The sequence below is a fragment of the Monodon monoceros genome, unplaced genomic scaffold (genome assembly GCF_005190385.1).
Source record: "Monodon monoceros isolate NGI ecotype Baffin Bay Population unplaced genomic scaffold, NGI_Narwhal_1 Super_Scaffold_6, whole genome shotgun sequence".
NCBI lineage: Eukaryota > Metazoa > Chordata > Mammalia > Artiodactyla > Monodontidae > Monodon > Monodon monoceros.
Window position 1 is genome coordinate 21,975,180 of NW_021703783.1, and position 17,978 is coordinate 21,993,157.

The 17,978-nt window shown below is 36.9% G+C and overlaps 1 protein-coding gene across 1 annotated transcript in view; it reads left to right on the top strand.

The window, feature by feature from the left end:
• The window catches only part of ARNTL2 (aryl hydrocarbon receptor nuclear translocator like 2), a 70,272-nt gene extending 53,269 nt beyond the window's left edge, over positions 1-17,003 (top strand). The window contains exons 9-16 of the mRNA XM_029205364.1: positions 5,690-5,930; positions 6,640-6,746; positions 6,903-7,053; positions 8,475-8,533; positions 10,072-10,180; positions 13,198-13,276; positions 14,723-14,831; positions 16,817-17,003. Of these exons, the coding sequence (XP_029061197.1) occupies positions 5,690-5,930; positions 6,640-6,746; positions 6,903-7,053; positions 8,475-8,533; positions 10,072-10,180; positions 13,198-13,276; positions 14,723-14,831; positions 16,817-16,953 (992 nt within the window). The 3' untranslated portion in view covers positions 16,954-17,003. The remainder of the gene's footprint in view (positions 1-5,689; positions 5,931-6,639; positions 6,747-6,902; positions 7,054-8,474; positions 8,534-10,071; positions 10,181-13,197; positions 13,277-14,722; positions 14,832-16,816) is intronic.
• Positions 17,004-17,978: the final 975 nt, after the last annotated feature.

Genomic DNA, 17,978 nt, shown 5'->3' on the forward strand with positions numbered 1-17,978 from the left:
ATATTTTCTATTTCTTCCTGGTTCAGTCTTGGAAGGTTATACCTTTCTAAGAATTTGTCCATTTCTTCCAGTTTGTCCATTTTATTGCCATAGAGTTGCTTGTAGTAGTCTCTTAGGATGCTTTGTATTTCTGCAGTGTCTGTTGTAACTTCTCCTTTTTCATTTCTAATTTCATTGATTTGAGTCCTCTCCCTCTTTTTCTTGATGAGTCTGGCTAATGGTTTAATCAATTTTTTTTATCTTTTCAAAAAACCAGCTTTTAGTTTTATTGATCTTTGCTATTGTTTTCTTTGTTTCTATTTCATTTATTTCTGCTCTGGTTTTTATGATTTCTTCTGCTAACTTTGGGTTTTGTTTGTTCTTCTTTCTGTTGCTCCTTTAGATGTAAGGTTAGATTGTTTATTTGAGATTGTTCTTGTTTGTAGACGTAGGCTTGTATAGCTATAACTTCCCTCTTAGAACTCCTTTTGCTGCATCCCATAGGTTTTGGATCGTCGTGTTTTCATTGTCATTTGTCTCTAGGTATTTTTTGATTTCCTCTTTGATTTCTTCAGTGATCTCTTGGTTATTTAGTATTGTATTGTTTAGCCTCCATGTGTTTGTGTTTTTTACGTTTTTTTCCCTGTAATTGATTTCTAATCTCATAGCGTTGTGGTCAGAAAAGATGCTTGATATGATTTCAATTTTCTTAAATTTCCTGAGGCTTGATTTGTGACCCAAGATATGATCTGTCCTGGAGGATGTTCCATGAGCACTTGAAAAGAAAGTGTAATCTGCTGTTTTTGGATGGAATGTCCTATAAATATCAATTAAATCTATCTGGTCTATTGTGTCATTTAAAGCTTGTTTCCTTATTAATTTTCTGTTTGGATGATCTGTCCATTGGTGTAAGTGAGGTGTTAAAAGTCCCCCACTATTATTGTGTTACTGTCAATTTCCTCTTTTATAGCTGTTAGCAGTTGCCTTATGTATTGAGGTTCTCCTATGTTGGGTGCATATATATTTATAATTGTTATATCTTCTTCTTGGATTGATCCCTTGATCATTATGTAGTGTCCTTCCTTGTCTCTTGTAACATTATTTTAAAGTCTATTTTATCTGATATGAGTGTTGCTACTCCACCTTTCTTTTGATTTCCATTTGCATGGAATATCTTTTTCCATGCCCTCACTTTCAGTCTGAATGTGTCCCTAGGTCTGAAGTGGGTCTTTTGTAGACAGCGTATATATGGGTCTTGTTTCTGTATCCATTCAGCAAGTGTGTGTCTTTTGGTTGGAGCATTTAATCCATTCACGTTTAAGGTGATTATCAATATGTATGTTCCTATGACCATTTTCTTAATTGTTTTGGCTTTATTTTGTAGGTCCTTTTCTTCTCTTGTGTTTCCCACTTAGAGAAGTTCCTTTAGCATTTGTTTTAGAGCTGGTTTGGTGGAGGTGAATTCTCTTAGTTTTTGCTTGTCTGTAAAGCTTTTGATTTCTCCATTAAATCTGAATGAGATCCTTGCCGGGTAGAGTAATCTTGGTTGTAGTTTCTTCCCTTTCATCACTTTAAGTATATACTGCCACTCCCTTCTGGCTTGTAGAGTTTCTGCTGAGAAATCAGCTGTTAACCTTATGGAAGTTCCCTTGTATGTTATTTGTTGGAAAACCCTTGCTGCTTTCAATAATTTTTCTTTGTCTTTAATTTTTGCCAATTTGATTACTGTGTGTCTCGGCGTGTTTCTCATTGGGTTTATCCTGTATGGGACTCGCTGCGCTTCATGGACTTGGGTGGCTATTTCCTTTCCCATGTTAGGGAAGTTTTCAACTATAATCTCTTCAAATATTTCCTCGGGTCCTTTCTCTCTCTCTTCTCCTTCCTGGACCCCTACAATGCTAATGTTGTTGTGTTTAATGTTGTCCCAGAGGTCTCTTAGGCTGTCTTCATTTCTTTTTCTTTATTCTGTTCCATAGCAGTGAATTCCACCATTCTGTATTCCAGGTCACTTATCCGTTCTTCTGCCTCAGTTATTCTGCTATTGATTCCTTCTAGTGTATTTTTCATTTCAGTTATTGTATTGTTCATCTCTGTTTGTTTGTTCTTTAATTCTTCTCGGTCTTTGTTAAACATTTCTTCCATCTTCTTGATCTTTATCTTCATTCTTTTTCTGAGGTCCTGGATCATGTTCACTATCATTATTCTGAATTCTTTTTCTGGAAGGTTGCCTATCTCCACTTCATTTAGTTGTTTTTCTGGGGTTTTATCTTGTTCCTTCATCTGGCACATAGCCCTCTGCCTTTTCATCTTGTCTATCTTTCTGTGAATGTGGTTTTTGTTCCACAGGCTGCAGGATTGTAGTACTTCTTGCTTCTGCTGTCTGCCCTCTGGTGGATGAGGCTGTCTAAGAGGCTTGTGCAAGTTTCCTGATGGGAGGAACTGGTGGTGGGTAGAGGGACTGTTGCTCTGGTGGGTAGAGCTCAGTAAAACTTTAATCCGCTTGACTGCTGATGGATGGGACTGGGTTCCCTTCCTGCTGGTTGTTTGGCCTGAGGCAACCCAACACTGGAGCCTACCCGGGCTCTTTGGTGGGGCTAATGGCAGACTTTGGGAGGGCTCAGGCCAAGGAGTACTTCCCAGAACTTCTGCTGCCAGTCTCCTCGTGCTCACGGTGAGACAGAGCCACCCCCCGCCTCTGAAGGAGACCCTCCAACACTAGCAGGTATGTCTGGTTCGGCCTCCTCTGGGGTCACTGCTCCTTCCCCTGGGTCCCAGTGCGCACACTACTTTGTGTGTGCCCTCCAAGAGTGGAGTCTCTGTTTCCCCCAGTGCTGTCAAAGTCCTGCCATCAAATCCTGCTAGCCTTCAAAGTCTGATTCTCTAGGAATTCCTCCTCCTGTTGCCAGACCCCCAGGTTGGGGAGCCTGATGTGGGGCTCAGAGCCTTCACTCCAGTGGGTGGACTTCTGTGGTATAAGTGTTCTCCCGTTTGTGAGTCACCCACCCAGCAGTTATGGGATTTGATTTTATTGTGATTGCGCCCCTCCTCCCATCTCATTGCGGCATTGCGCCCCTCCTCCCATCTCATTGCGGCTTCTCCTTTGCCTTTGGATGTGGGGTATCTTTTTTGGTGATTTCCAGTGTCTTCCTGTCGATGACTGTTCAGCAGTTAGTTGTGATTCTGGTGTTCTCACAAGAGGGAGTGAGAGCACATCCTTCTACTCCGCCATCTTGAAGCAATCCCCAAGAGGATTTTTTAATAGGATTTTTTTAAACTTTAAATAATTGATCAAATGGGTCAAATTCCATCAGTGAATGGAATTACACAATCCCAGCTAGAATTTTGCCAACTGAATAAATGTTCAAGGTGAGAATTGAGGGACAGATTGAGTTGGAAGTTGTTAGTAATCCTATTGTTAGAGAAGAATTAAAGAGGCTAGGTTCTGTGTGATGAGATTCCATATGTAAATTTAAAACATTTTTCAGTCTATATTTTCCATTGAGTAGAATATTTTTCATCAGTATCATTTGTAAATTTGCAAGCATCTTCAGAAATGCCAAACTCAGTTTATAAGCCTTTTTTAAGTTAAGTTATTTTTTTATTGAAGTAACTTTTGTTTATAACATTATGTGTTTCATGTGTACAACATTATATTTCTACTTCTGTATACACTGTAGTATCCTCACCACCAAAAGTTTAGTTTCCATCCATCACCATATGGTTGATTTCCCTTTACTCATCTTGCCCTCCCCTCTGCCCCCACTCTCCTTCTCCCCTACCCCTCTGGTGACCACCACTCTGTTCTCTGTATCTATGTGTTTGCTTTTGTTTGGTTTGGTTTGTTCATTTATTTTGGTTTTTGTTTGTTTGTTTTTTATATTCTAAATATAAGTGAAATCACATGGTATTTGTCTTTCTTCATCTGACTTATGTCACTCAGCATAATATACTCAGGGTCCACCCATGTTGTCACAGATGTAAACCTTTTTATTTTTGACTGCCATCTAATTTTGTTAATATGAATGAAAACCTTGTATTACACTTACCCCAATTTTTAATTCCTTTAAGATATCTTGGATGTTGGGTGAGGTGAAGGGAGGAGCCCAGGTTTCTCATTTAACTACCTGGGTTGATTGTGGTGTCATTAAGCAGGATAGGGAATAAGTGATAAAGGCTTGGGTTGGGGTTGGAAGAGATAACGACATGTAATTTAAGGCATCTGTGGGCTGTGGAGGGGATGATGTCTGTTAGGTGTTGAATACAAGTTTCTATGCAGGGCTTACAAGAGCTAAACTATCTGTTCCCTGCTTTATTCTGCCACTTCCCCATCACAGACTATGCTTCAGCTGCTTCTGACTGCTCGCTCTTGACTCTCTTTGCACTGGCTGTTCCCTCTGACTGGAACACCTTTTTGTAGTACTCCCCCTCCATCACTCAGGCAACTCCTGTTTGAACACCTTCTGTGACAGGCACTCACTACCATCAAGTAGCACCACAGTAGCAGTTCACAGAGGGAGTTCTGGAGCCAGCCTGTCTGGATGTAAACCCTCAGCTCCACCCTTCCCTGCTGTGACCCTGGCAGTAACTCTCAGTTTCCTGAGATAATGGGGATGATATTAGAACCTATCATAGGACTACTAAGAAGAATAAATGAATTATTCATTTAGAGAACTTAAAACAGAGCATGGCACATAAAGTGTTCTTTATACCTTTGCTATTACTATTAGTTGCTATCTTATAAGAGAGCCCATATCTTCCATTTAAAAAAATTTTTTCTTTTTTAAAGATTTGTAATAACAGTCTTAGCAACAGGTGCCAACTTAAAACAATGACTGTTCTGGTCTTTTCTAAATCTTATCACAAGCAACTGTTTTAAGTAACTTTTATCAGCTTTCCCCCCCGTTTTTAACCTTTAAGTTACTTTTTTGTAGATTGCCATAATCTGTATACTGCCTATCTTTTATACTGTCATCGTTTTCTTAAGCATTTCCTGTTATTTGAATATATGGATTATTTCCAATTTTTTATTTTTCTGATTGGATCTGTTTGATGAGCTTTTTCTTGAGTTAATTGCTTAAGATTTTTTTGAAAAGTGAAATTTGAGTCAAGTTTTATACATTTTATTATAAATTTCTCTAAATGTTCTCTGAAATGTCTCTATAATCTATTATAATCATATGTATCTATTAGCCATTATAAGTGCTTACATAAGAAATTTATGAATATATCCATGTATCCTTTAAATTTATGAATATAAATTATACCAAAATTTAAATAAGCTGAAAACAATACTTCTGTAGCTGAGAGCAAGGGAGCATGAAGTTTAACTTTTTCTAATACGTAAAGTACTGTAATTTAAAAAATTAACTTGGAAATAACAAAATAACTATAGACCTATTTAAACCGAAATTAAAACAATCATTTTGATGTAGTATGTATAGTTTAGTTCTTGAGAAAAATAACCCATTAGGGATGAAGTTGTTAAGTAAACATGATTGATGATTTCTTTTTAATGCAATCCTATTCCCTTTTCATGTTTAGCATATTTAAAGACTATTTCATAGCACAATTATAACTATTACAAATGTCAGTGTAACAAATTTAAGAATTCATAATGGTTCAAATGCTTTTTAAATTTTTATCTTTTTTTTTAGTTTTATTGTGATATAGTTGACAAATGCTTTTTTTTTTTTTAAAACCTTTGAATTAGATCATAGAAAATTCTGTACTATCCACTGCACTGGTTACTTGAGAAACTGGCCTCCAAATATTGTTGGAATGGAAGAAGAAACGGACAATAAGAAAGACAGTAGTAATTTTACCTGCCTTGTTGCCATTGGAAGATTACATCCATATATTGTCCCACAGAACAGTGGAGAGATTAAAGTGAAACCAACTGAATTTATTACCCGTTTTGCAGTGAATGGACAATTTGTCTATGTTGATCAAAGGTAAACATTTATGTGCCATAATGATTAGAGTTCAATGGGATGTTTAAGGCTATTAAAGATGTGGCTTAGGGGCTTCCCTGGTGTCGCAGTGGTTGAGAGTCCGCCTGCTGATGCAGGGGACGCGGGTTCGTGCCCCGGTCCGGGAGGATCCCACATGCCGCGGAGTGGCTGGGCCCGTGAGCCATGGCCGCTGAGCCTGCCATGAGTCCGGAACCTGTGCTCCGCAACGGAAGAGGCCACAACAGTGAGAGGCCCGCGTACCGCAAAAAAAAAAAAAAAAAAAAGATGTGGCTTAGTAGCACGGCTAGATTTCTTTTTTAACGCTTTAGAACAGGAAATAAAGTTTAAGTGAAATAAGGATATGGATATGTCAGTAAATTTGTTCAAGCCAAATTGTAAACTTGAAATATTTCTTAGCCAATGGTGCAGAAACTGGGCATGGTCTATGGCCACAATTTTATTGGTGAATGGTAGGAATAGCGTACCCTGGATTGGGTAGGTGGCCTCTGGAGTAGCCTGGTGCCTGGGTGTCCATTCTGCTTTGCAGCTCTAATCTGGGTCTAGGGCAGCCAAAGGAGCCCAGTAAAGCAAATGGGTTACTCATCCCCCCAGTCTACTTCTCTACTATCCTGACCATGTATGGAACAACAGTATTCTGGAAGGGGATACATTCACCAATTCTGAACTTTATTTTTAATTTTAAAACCAGGGCAACAGCAATTTTAGGATATCTGCCTCAGGAACTTTTGGGAACTTCTTGTTATGAATATTTTCATCAAGATGACCATAGTAATTTGACTGACAAGCACAAAGCAGGTATGCATTGAGTGGGATCGTCTTTTGGTACTTTTTAATTACAACTTCAACTCTTAATTTTTCATTCCTGTGAAGTCTGAACCTTGAATTAATCCTTAAGGGATTGATTTATGTAGTGGTAGACTGTTATGCTGATTATTTTCTTTTCTTGTCAAGTTCTGCAGAGTAAAGAGAAAATATTTACAGATTCATACAAATTCAGAGCAAAAGATGGCTCTTTCGTAACTTTAAAAAGCCAGTGGTTTAGTTTCACAAATCCTTGGACCAAAGAACTGGAATATATTGTGTCTGTCAACACTTTAGTTTTGTAAGTAATTTTTTATGTTGTTAAGACCTTTATATTGATTTCAAATGAGTATCTTTGCTTCCCTCTTTTCATCTTGCTAAATCATTAAAACTGTTTGATCCTCTGGCTTTATAACTTGAGTATAATGCCATTTGCAGCAACATAGATGGACCTAGAGATTATCCTACTAAGTGGAGTAAATCAGACAGAGAAAGACAAATATCATATGATATCACTTATATGTAGAATCTAAAGAATGATACAAGTGAACTTATTTACACAACAGAAATAGTCTCACATAGAAAACAAACTTACGGTTGCCAAAGAGGAATGGGGGTATAAATCGAGAATTGGGGATTAACAGATACACAGTATTATATATAAAATAGATAAGCAACAAGGACCTACTATATAGCACAGAGAACTATATTCAATATCTTATAATAACCTATAGTGGAAAAGAAACTGAAAAGGAATATGTGTGTATACATATATGTTTATGTATATTAATCACTTTGCTGTACCCCTGAATCACTGTAAATCAACTATACTTCAATTAAAAAAAAAACCCTGTGTGATCCTCTGGCTTTGGAATTTGAGTATATATTTTGAGTAATTCATTCACTGTTCATTGGCATTAGTTCTCAGAATTAAGCTAAAAGTTTGCCCTTTCATGAAAAATTCCTTTTGGCGTAGTATAAAATGTGACAGTAAATGCATTTATTCAGGCAATTGTTTTGAACCCTTCATGGCCTTGCTTTGTCCTTCCAAAAAACTATGTGGATGTGGCTTTAAACTGTTTAAAATGGTAAGAAACTGTTTTGTCCTCCACATCATTTTTGCATGTCCATCTTCTGAGCCTTGGGAGCACATATGCTTGTGCAGGAGTACTTGGCTGAGGGATAAGCACAAATCCAGCCCATTCACTGCCTTCCAAGCCCTGGTCTATGGCTGTGTCAGCCTGAAGGAAGAGCCAGCTTTTCCTGATTTGCTCAATATGCTAGCATGGCCTTGTTCTAAGTATTATTTTTCTGTGTTTCTCTTTAAAATTGCTATAAGGTTTTATCAAACATATTCTATTTCCTTATGTACAATATTTAAAAAAAGAGCCCCCCAATTCTTAGTACCTCCAGCAGGTACTAATTACCCATCCCAATAATTCTATTATTCATACCAATAATTCTTGTCTCCTTATCATTAGAATATGAGCTGAGAGTTTGTATCTTTGGAAGCATGTACATTACAGGGTAATAGGACATCTGGCAAAAGCCCTGGTACTTAGCACATCAATACCTCTGTCTCTGGTGGTGACATTAACAATATGTATATAAAACACAAATAGGTCAAAAACTGATAATTCAAATACACAGAGCTTAATGTAGTTGCTTTAACATTTTCCTTCAACTTAAAAAAAAATCACCTATGGTGTTTCTTAATTCTAGGGGACATAGTGATACTGGAGAAACATCATTACTTCCTTGCAGCTCTCAATCATCAGAAGGTAAGTTAGTTTTAGGTGATGGAGACTTATTACTAAGACTGTTATTATTAAGTTACCATCTTTTTCTGTCTTGGAGAGGGAAAAATTTCAAGGTGAAATCAAAAAGATTTCAGGGGCTTCCCTGGTGGCGCAGTGGTTAAGAGTCTGCCTGCCAATGCAGGGGACGCGGGTTCGCGCCCTGGTCTGGGAAGATCCCACATGCCACGGAGCAACTGGGCCCACGAGCCACAGCTACTGAGCCTGTGCGTCTGGAGCCTGTGCTCCACAGCAAGAGAGGCCGCGACAGTGAGAGGTCCGTGCACCGCGATGAAGAGTGACCCCCGCTTGCCACAACTAGAGAAAGCCCTTGCACAGAAATGAAGACCCAACACAGCCATAAATAAATAAATAAAATGCTGGCTTAACTCCTAGAGAATTTCATTAAAAAAAAAGATTTCAGTGGGTTGAGTTATCCTCCTCAGAATTCCCACAGTACTTTGGTCACACCTCTGTTATAATCTTACATTGTATTGCAATTATTTGTTCACTCAACTGGCTCACTGCTAGACTGTGAGTTCTTCAAGGGTGGGAGTGGTGTTTTACTCATTATCATCCCCAGCAGCTGGCATAGTTCCTTATACATTAAGGCACTCAAATATCTGTTGGTCAAATTAATGAAAAGCACTAAGGGGGATTATCTTAGTTCTTTACCACAGGAATATTTTAATATATTATTTGTGTAAAGAAAAATTAAAATATTGGGAAATATTTAAAATAAAGTAGTATTCAGCCATAAAAAAGAATGAAATATTGCAATTTGCAGAAACATGGATAGACAAAGAGATTATTATACTAAGTGAAGTAAGTCACTTCAGAGAAAGGCAAATATTGTGTGATATCACTTACATGTGGAATCTGAAAAAGTAATACAAATGAACTTATTTACAAAACAGAAACAGACTCACAGACATAGAAAACAAACTTATGGTTACCAAAGGGGAAATGGGGGAGAGAGGGATAAATTAGGAATATGGGATTAACAGATACACACTACTATATATAAAATAAACAACAGGGATTTCCCATATAGCACAGGGAACTATATTCAATATCTTGTAATAACCTATAAAGGAAGAGAATCTGGAAAAGAATATATATACATACATATATATAACTGAATCATTTTGTTATACAGATGAAACTAACAATATTATAAATCAACTGTACTTCAATAAAAGAAAAAAAGTGGTATTGCTCTGGCTTTAGTGTGGAGGTTAAAGTGGGAAGGAACTGTATGTACTCAAAGGTTACAGGTCATGATTGAACCCTCAATGACTTTCCACATATTTGATTCACATCACTCTTCATAAGCATCTTAAACCATCATGAGTTATGTTTATAATGTAAGCATGAATATTTGTAACATTTTAGGATGCAGCTGGTTTATTACTTTTAAAGAGGGAAATAGGAAATATATTTGAATTGAAAGAAAGATATTGACCAAAGTTATATATTTTTTTAAAGCCCTCTATTGAGTCTTTCCTTCGGTTATTATTTAGGATCCTCAAGACAGTCTTGCATGAGTGTGCCTGGAATGTCTACGGGAACGGTACTTGGTGCTGGTAGCATCGGAACAGATATTGCAAGTGAACTTCTGGACTTACAAAGGTAATGTTTTATTGCTGCAAATACTTTCACAAAATTATCATCATATTTACAAAACCAATATTAAAAAGTCAATAGGTTTCCTATATGCAAACAATAACCAGTTCAATAATATAATGGAAGAGAAGATCACCTTTACAGTAGCAGCATAGTTTGGAAAGTCCTTTCTAAATATCACACAAAATCCAGAATTTATTAAGAAAAAAATGGATAAATTTAATTGTATAAAAACTCAAAACTTAAACATAACTATAACCATTATAATTAGCAAGGTTAAAAGACAAATTATACACAGAAAATGTACTTCATATGATAAAATGTACTCATTATCTTAATACATGAAGAGATTTGTAGTATAAAGAATAAAGTTATTGAACTTTATATAAAACTTTATATAATTTTATATATATTAAACTTTATGTGTAGAATAAAGAGTAAAGTTATTAAAGGAGTGATTTAAACAACTCAATGACAAAAAATTTAGAGAGTGGACATAAATAGAAAATAAAAGTGCAGATGGCCAAGAAACTTTAAAAATTGCTCAGCCCCACTCACAGTTAAAATTATATATATACAAAATTAAACAAAAATGACATACCTTTTTTCATTTAGGAGATTGTGAAAGATTTGAAAGTTTGGTGATACTAGTAAGAGTCTGAGGAAACAGTCCCTCTTAAACTGTCCATGGGAATATAAACTAGTGCAAGCTCTTTGAAGCGCAATTTGACTACACCCATCAAAAATATAAGTGTATATGATCTCAGACTCAGCAACTCTACCCCAGGATCAAATATTCTTACACAACTGCGCAGAGACCCACGAACAAGACTGTTTCTTGCTGCACTGTTTAAGTAGTGATTTAAATATTTAAATCTTTACCATAACCATAACTTATTTTGGTATATCCATACAATGGCATACTCTGCAACAGTTAAATATTAGGTAGCTCTGTTTATGCTAATATGGCAAGAGCTTTATCTGGTTACTAGAAAAAAGCACAGGAATAGAACAAAAGAATAGCATGTATAATAACTCACTTGTATAAGAAAAAAGAAAGATATGTGTGGATATATGTGAATATGTGTATATACAGGCCCATAATTGCTCATCTAAAACCCTTTAGACCAGATAGGTTTTGAACTCAGAATTTTTCTGGATTTGAGAAAGGCAATGTTTTGGAATTCAATTTTTTTTTTTTTTTTTTTTGCGGTACGCGGGCCTCTCACTGTTGTGGTCTCTCCCGTTGCGGAGCACAGGCTCCGGACGCGCAGGCTCAGCGGCCATGGCTCACGGGCCCAGCCGCTCCGCGGCATGTGGGATCTTCCCGGACCGGGGCACGAACCCGTGTCCCCTGCATCAGCAGGCGGACTCTCAACCACTGCGCCACCAGGGAAGCCCCTGGAATTCAGTTATTTTTAAGAGATATGTGTAATACCCGCAGAGAACAGCTATATCATGGACAGCAGCCCAAAATCAATTAAATCAGTATTTCTGCAGTGAGAAGTATTCACAGATTAAATGGTGAAATGTCTGGGAGGAGAGGGGAAGTATGAGTTCAGGTTAAATACATTTAACAAGATTAGGAAAGAATAATTATTGAAGCTGTTTGGTGGGTATATGAGATTTCATTATATTGTCTGTTTTTATATCTAAGTTTTCCATAATAAAAGCTTAAAATGTATTTCTGGAGTGAATTGTAAATACTTGTACTAAGTAGGACAAAGTTCGACCAAAACATTACCCTGAGTAGGGTTAGGGTCCAACTTCCTTTGCATGTGGATATTCAGTTTCCTCACAGCATTTACTGAAAAGACTGTCCCTTCCCCAACTAAATGGTGTTGGCACCCTTGTTGAAAATCATTTGACTGTATATGCTGGAAGGGATTCGTAGGGAAAGTGGAAATTGAGCCAAAGTTGCTAGCTGGATGCAGCTGCAGGATGCAGTGGGGAGAGCATTTATATATGGAGGCACCTCAGCCAATGTATGGAGGTGAGCGGGAGAAAGCATGGTGGTTTCAGCAAACATCAAGGAGATTCACTGAGAGAAGAGTCAGGTTGCTGAGCAACTGAGTTTTAACTTGATTAAAGGGACTTTTAACTAAGGTGAAGTCAAATAGTGGAGGGACTTAAATAGCAAGTTTCTGCCCAGTGACTAATATGAAGAAAGCCCTATTTCAGAAGATTAATCTGGTGGCGATGTGCATGTGGGGGCAGATAGTTTTCATCTTTAAACAAAGGCTAGTTGAGCAGATGGTGGTTTTAAACCATGAACCACAGATGGGAAGCCAGCCAAGCTATATACATTCCATTGTGAAAAATCTCTAAGACATGTCACTGATCTTTTCGTCTGTGTTTCCTACCTAATTCATTTCATTCTTCTGTTTTAATTTCTCCCTCTATACTTTCTTGTCAGTTGCCTTCTTGGGAATACAAAAGGACATAAAGTTATGTTCATGCCATTATGTTTCACATAATTGAGCATTTAGTAATATATTATATGACACTGTCAGTTTTACATATTAAGTCTTGAAGAGATTTATGATCAAAGCGTATGACTGTGTTTTTGTCTTTATGTGTTCCATTGATTTTGGACCTGGGGATGACCTATTACAGTAAAAATATGACGCATTTTCTACTTTAAAAAAAAGGTTGCAGGATGTTAGGAAATCTTTCTTTATTCTTAGTTCTGCTTTTCAGTATCCTGATAAGGAGCTGAATGCCTGTCTTGAACCATGTTGTTATTCCATTACTTTGCCACGTGCTGTATTAAGACAGGTAACGTGATTTACTTAAGAGCTTTCACCTCAGAGTTTGCTTCTATTTATATAGTGTTTTCAGCACTCCACAGTCAAAAATAAGTCTGGCACTGAACGAGTCAGTCTGATTATGAAAACTGTTGTGATATTCAGTCTTATGTTCCTCCCTGTATTTTTATCAGTAGATTATGTATTCAAAGGAGAAAATTTTCTAAAATATATATAAATAGACACATAAAATGTTTTATGTGTCACTTTTTGAAGGTTACAGTCTTCTTCATCCCTTGATGATTCAAGTCCAACAGATTTATTGAAAGATACTCACACTATAAACTGCAGGAATGTAAGTACCATTGTAAGTGATAATATTCGTGAAATAAGTGAACAATAACATTGCTCCTTGTTGATTATTTCTTTTGAGAAAAGAGGCCATCCTGTAAAGAATGAACCCTTTCTACTTAGCTCAGAGTTTTTAAGAGGCAATGTAGAATAGTGGTTAAGAGTGAAGTCGCTTGGGACCATACTATCTGGGTCCAAGTTGTGATTCAGACACTTACTTCTGGGTAACCTCCCGCATATTATTTAAACTCTGCACCTCAACTTCCTCATTTGTAAAAAAGGGATTAATAATAGCACCAGTCTCTTGGAGTGGTGTGTGAATTAAATGATTTAATACACAAAGAAACAAAAACTTCACAGTGCCTGGGACACAATGTGTGCTCAATAAATGGTAGCTATTATTGTAATTTTAATAGATTCGATTCCGTGGATTAAATATACTCCTTAGGGTCTGGAAAGATGTTTAAATAATATAAGCTACAAATTAAGTACTACCTACTATTTAATTCAATTGAACAAATACTAGCCATTTGAAATGCATTGTTGCATATACAAAAATGACTGAACATACTGCTGAAAATGTGGAAGACCCATATACAATTCTGATGTACCCCAGACCACAGAAAGCTCTAAAGTAGGTATATAAACTAAGTGGTATAAGAATGTAGGAGAAAAGAGAAATTAAATCTGACCAGGGACAAAAGGGAACTTGAAAATATCTTTTTATATTAATATAAGCTTTTGATCTAGTATTTGCCAGTTTTACTCATACATTTAGCAAATGTTTATTGGGTACCCATTTTGTGCCAGACAATATGCCAGAAACAGGGATTTAAGTCCTTGTAACACACAAGAATCTCCAAGTAGTGTACGTTATATAGGCATTCTATGGCAAAGTTCATCAACTGAATAAGACAACATAGGTAAATGATTTCTTCTTATGATGAGCTACATGAACATTAGATTGTTTGTCCTGTGACTATTTAACAGCATGATAACATTTTGGTAAAAGTCTCTGGTTTACTCCATTCCCTACTCCAAAGCAGTATTTCCCATTGTAGTTTCATATGAGATACTGTTTTATCATCATTTTAAAAAAACTGAAATAGCTTTTCATTTTTAATCGAAAACTTTTCCTTATGTATGTAATTCAGTTATGGTTATGAATAATGCGGGGGCTTTGAAGTCAGGTAGACTTGGGTTAGAATCATGGCTCCAACACTTTGGGCAAGACATTAGACTCCTTAGGCCTCCGATGCCTGACCTCACGACATGTGTAACATGAAACGAAATGATGCTTGTGGAGTACTTAGCACAGAATACGAAGTGTGAGCTGCCATGTTGTTGATGGCAGCGGTGGCATTGCCAGAGTACCCGCATCTGAAAACTGCTAAGAGGTCTTTATTTCATTCAAATAGGAAACTTTCTATTTATTATTCTTTCTTTACAGATGTCAAATAAGGAGCTGACTACACTAAGTCCTTCTGAAATAGGGGAGCTACAGGCTACAAAGCAAAACCAAAGTGCTGTTGCTCCCCATAGGCACGAACCACTCCTTGGTAAGCTTTCTTTGGCAACTGCCTGCCATTTTGGTTTGCCAAAAACTCTTTCTTAATCACTATATTTTCAGGCTTAGGAAATTTCTAGAGATGCAAACAACTTTAAGATTTTTCCCAAAACTACAGTGAGGTATCACCTCACACCGGTCAGAATGGTCATCATCAAAAAGTCTACAAATAATAAATGCAGGAGAGGGTGGGGAGAAAAGGGAACCCTCCTACACTGTTGGTGGGAATGTAAATTGGTGCAGCCACTATGGCAAACAGTACGGAGGTTCCTTAAAAAACTAAAAATAGAGCTACCATATGATCCAGCATTCCCACTCCTGGACATATATTTGGAGAAAACTAATTCAGAAAGATACTTGCACCCCAATGTGCATAGCAGCACTGTTTACAATAGCCAAGACGTGGAAGCAACCTAAATGTCCACTGACAGATGAATGGATAAAGAAGATGTGGTTTATATACGCAGTGGAATATTACTCACCCATAAAAAATAATGAACTAATGTCGTCTGCAGCAACATGGATGGACCTAGAGATTATCATACTGAGTAAAGTAAGTCAGACAGAGAAAGACAAATATCATATGATAGCACTTATGTGTAGAATCTAAAAAAATGAACTTATTTACAAAACAGAGATAGACTCACAGACTTGGAAAACAAACGTATGGTTACCGAAGGGGAAAAGGCGAGGAGGGATAAATTAGGAGTTTGGGATTAGCAGATACAAACTACTATATATATAATAGATAAACAACAAGGTTCTACTGTATAACACAGGGAACTATATTCAATATATTGTAATAAACTATAATGGAAAACAATCTGAAAAAGAATACATATATATTTTATATAAAATGATTCAGTTTTATACATATAAAACATATATGTATAAAACTGAATCACTTTGCTGTATACCAGAAACTAATACATTATAATATATTTTTTATACTTCAATAAAAATAACTAAGAGTTTTTCATTCAAAATCATAAATACAGTAATCATGCTGTTCATTTTTAAGTGTATGCTACTTAATGGACCTGTCATTGAAAATTTGATTATCCACTGAGTCAGTTATGGGTATTATTAAAACACACAATTTCAATAAAACTAAAGCTCTTGTATTTAGGGGAAAATGTCCATTCTTAAGAAAAAGAATTTTTAAAGATACCAATCATAAAATGTTTAAGATGTAATTATTCATTTTAACTATGTTTATGCAAAGTCCAAATGAAGAAAATTGAAATGACACAATTTTATACCCCCCCATAACTGACTCTGATCTCCTGAAAATATATGTTAAAGAGAATCAAAGGACTTGAAGGAGCCTGGACGTCAGCTTCACAGAGAGCCACATATTAATCATCGCAAATTTTATTGTGCTTTGAAAGATACCTGGAAAACTTCGATTAATCTGTAGCTGTGTTTTAACCCTGTATTTCTAGAACCTCTTCCTTATCTCTGATTTAAATCTCATTTCCATGGTTCCTCCTTATTTCCTTTTTCAATCAAAAATCTGGGGACCGCCCCCACTTTTATAAGAGTCTTTCAAATTTGGGGGAAGATGCTTTTGTCTCAGCCTTCTCATTTTGGGCTTAAACAAGCAGAGTATTTTCACAGGCAGATTAAAGTTAAATTTCTCCTTCAAGGCTCTATATACACACATGAATAAACCCCAACCCCTAGCTTCCAACTGTCTGGGAGTCTGTACCTCTTAGCTTTTACTCTCTATTAGAAAGCTCGTAGACTAGCTCACTTACGTGCATCAAATGAGTGAAGCTCAATTTATCTGACAGCAGATTGTTATAAAAATAGGCGACCCATTTAAAAATGTATCAGGCTTCTGCAATTTAAGACGTATACTTTGCCTTCAATAATACATTGTATGGTATCCTAGCCTTGGTTTGCCATTTTTGATGATAACTCATTTTTTAACCTCCAAATGTACTTACATAAGCCTGTATTTTAATTCAATAGGAGAAGGTGTCCAGCTGGATTTTGATGCCCTCTGTGACAATGACGACACAGCCATGGCTGCCTTCATGAATTACTTAGAAGCAGAGGGGGGGCTGGGAGACCCTGGGGACTTCAGTGACATACACTGGGCACTCTAGCATTTGATTTTTAACTCAACATGAGAAACGTTTTGAAGCATTTCGCTTACAAAAAGCTATATATTCTTCTGTACTGTACTGATACTGTTTTTATCTTTTATTCCTATTAATGGTTGACCAGTTTTTATAGATTTGCTCCTGACTTTCACAGGGGTACAGGGAAATGTGATGTTTCCCTTCAAATTCTCAAAATTTTCTATAGACCACTTTACTCACTGACATAGCTTAAAACCCACTAGTTGCTATATTTTTGCTAAAGTCTTTCTAACCAAGAATACCACATGTATCTTGTTTGGGTTTTGTTTTTATTTTTTGATGCAGTTGTTTTGAGTTTGGGGAATTTAATGTGTTGACATCTTCCTTGTGTCTGAGATTCATTTATAATTGATTTATAATAGAAGATTTGTGTAATTTGGAACATTTCCATTCCTTGTGTATTTCCTTAATTGAGGATAGGGCTTATCCATTTTAAGAAAACGATGAGTACTTGAACATTTAAAGGGACAGTGCAGGGCTTCCCCGATGGCGCAGTGGTTGAGAGTCCGCCTGCCGATGCAGGGGACACGGGTTCGTGCCCTGGTCCGGGAGGATCCCACATGCCGCGGAGCGGCTGGGCCCGTGAGCCATGGCCACTGAGCCTGCGCGTCCGGAGCCTGTGCTCCGCAATGGGAGAGACCACAACAGTGAGAGGCCCGCGTATCGCAAAAAAAAAATAAAGGGACAGTGCAATTTGTAGTGGTAATCACAGTGAATACTGTATTCAGTCTTTGTAGACTTGGGCAAGGACAGAGCCACGATGTTTATGCTCAGTTGAGCACTTTGAGATGGATTTTAAGTGAGATGATTTCTTATTTAAAACTCAGAAAAGAAAAAAAAAGCTGAGAGAGTTTCAGCTTTGCTTACAGAAAAGGAAAGATCTTGGGCCCTACAGCTTGGTGGTGGTTAACCTGTGCCTATAAGATTTAGTCTTGATATAACCGCTCAAGATTCTTATTACAGATAGAACAGGGTTTTGATGCTGAAAA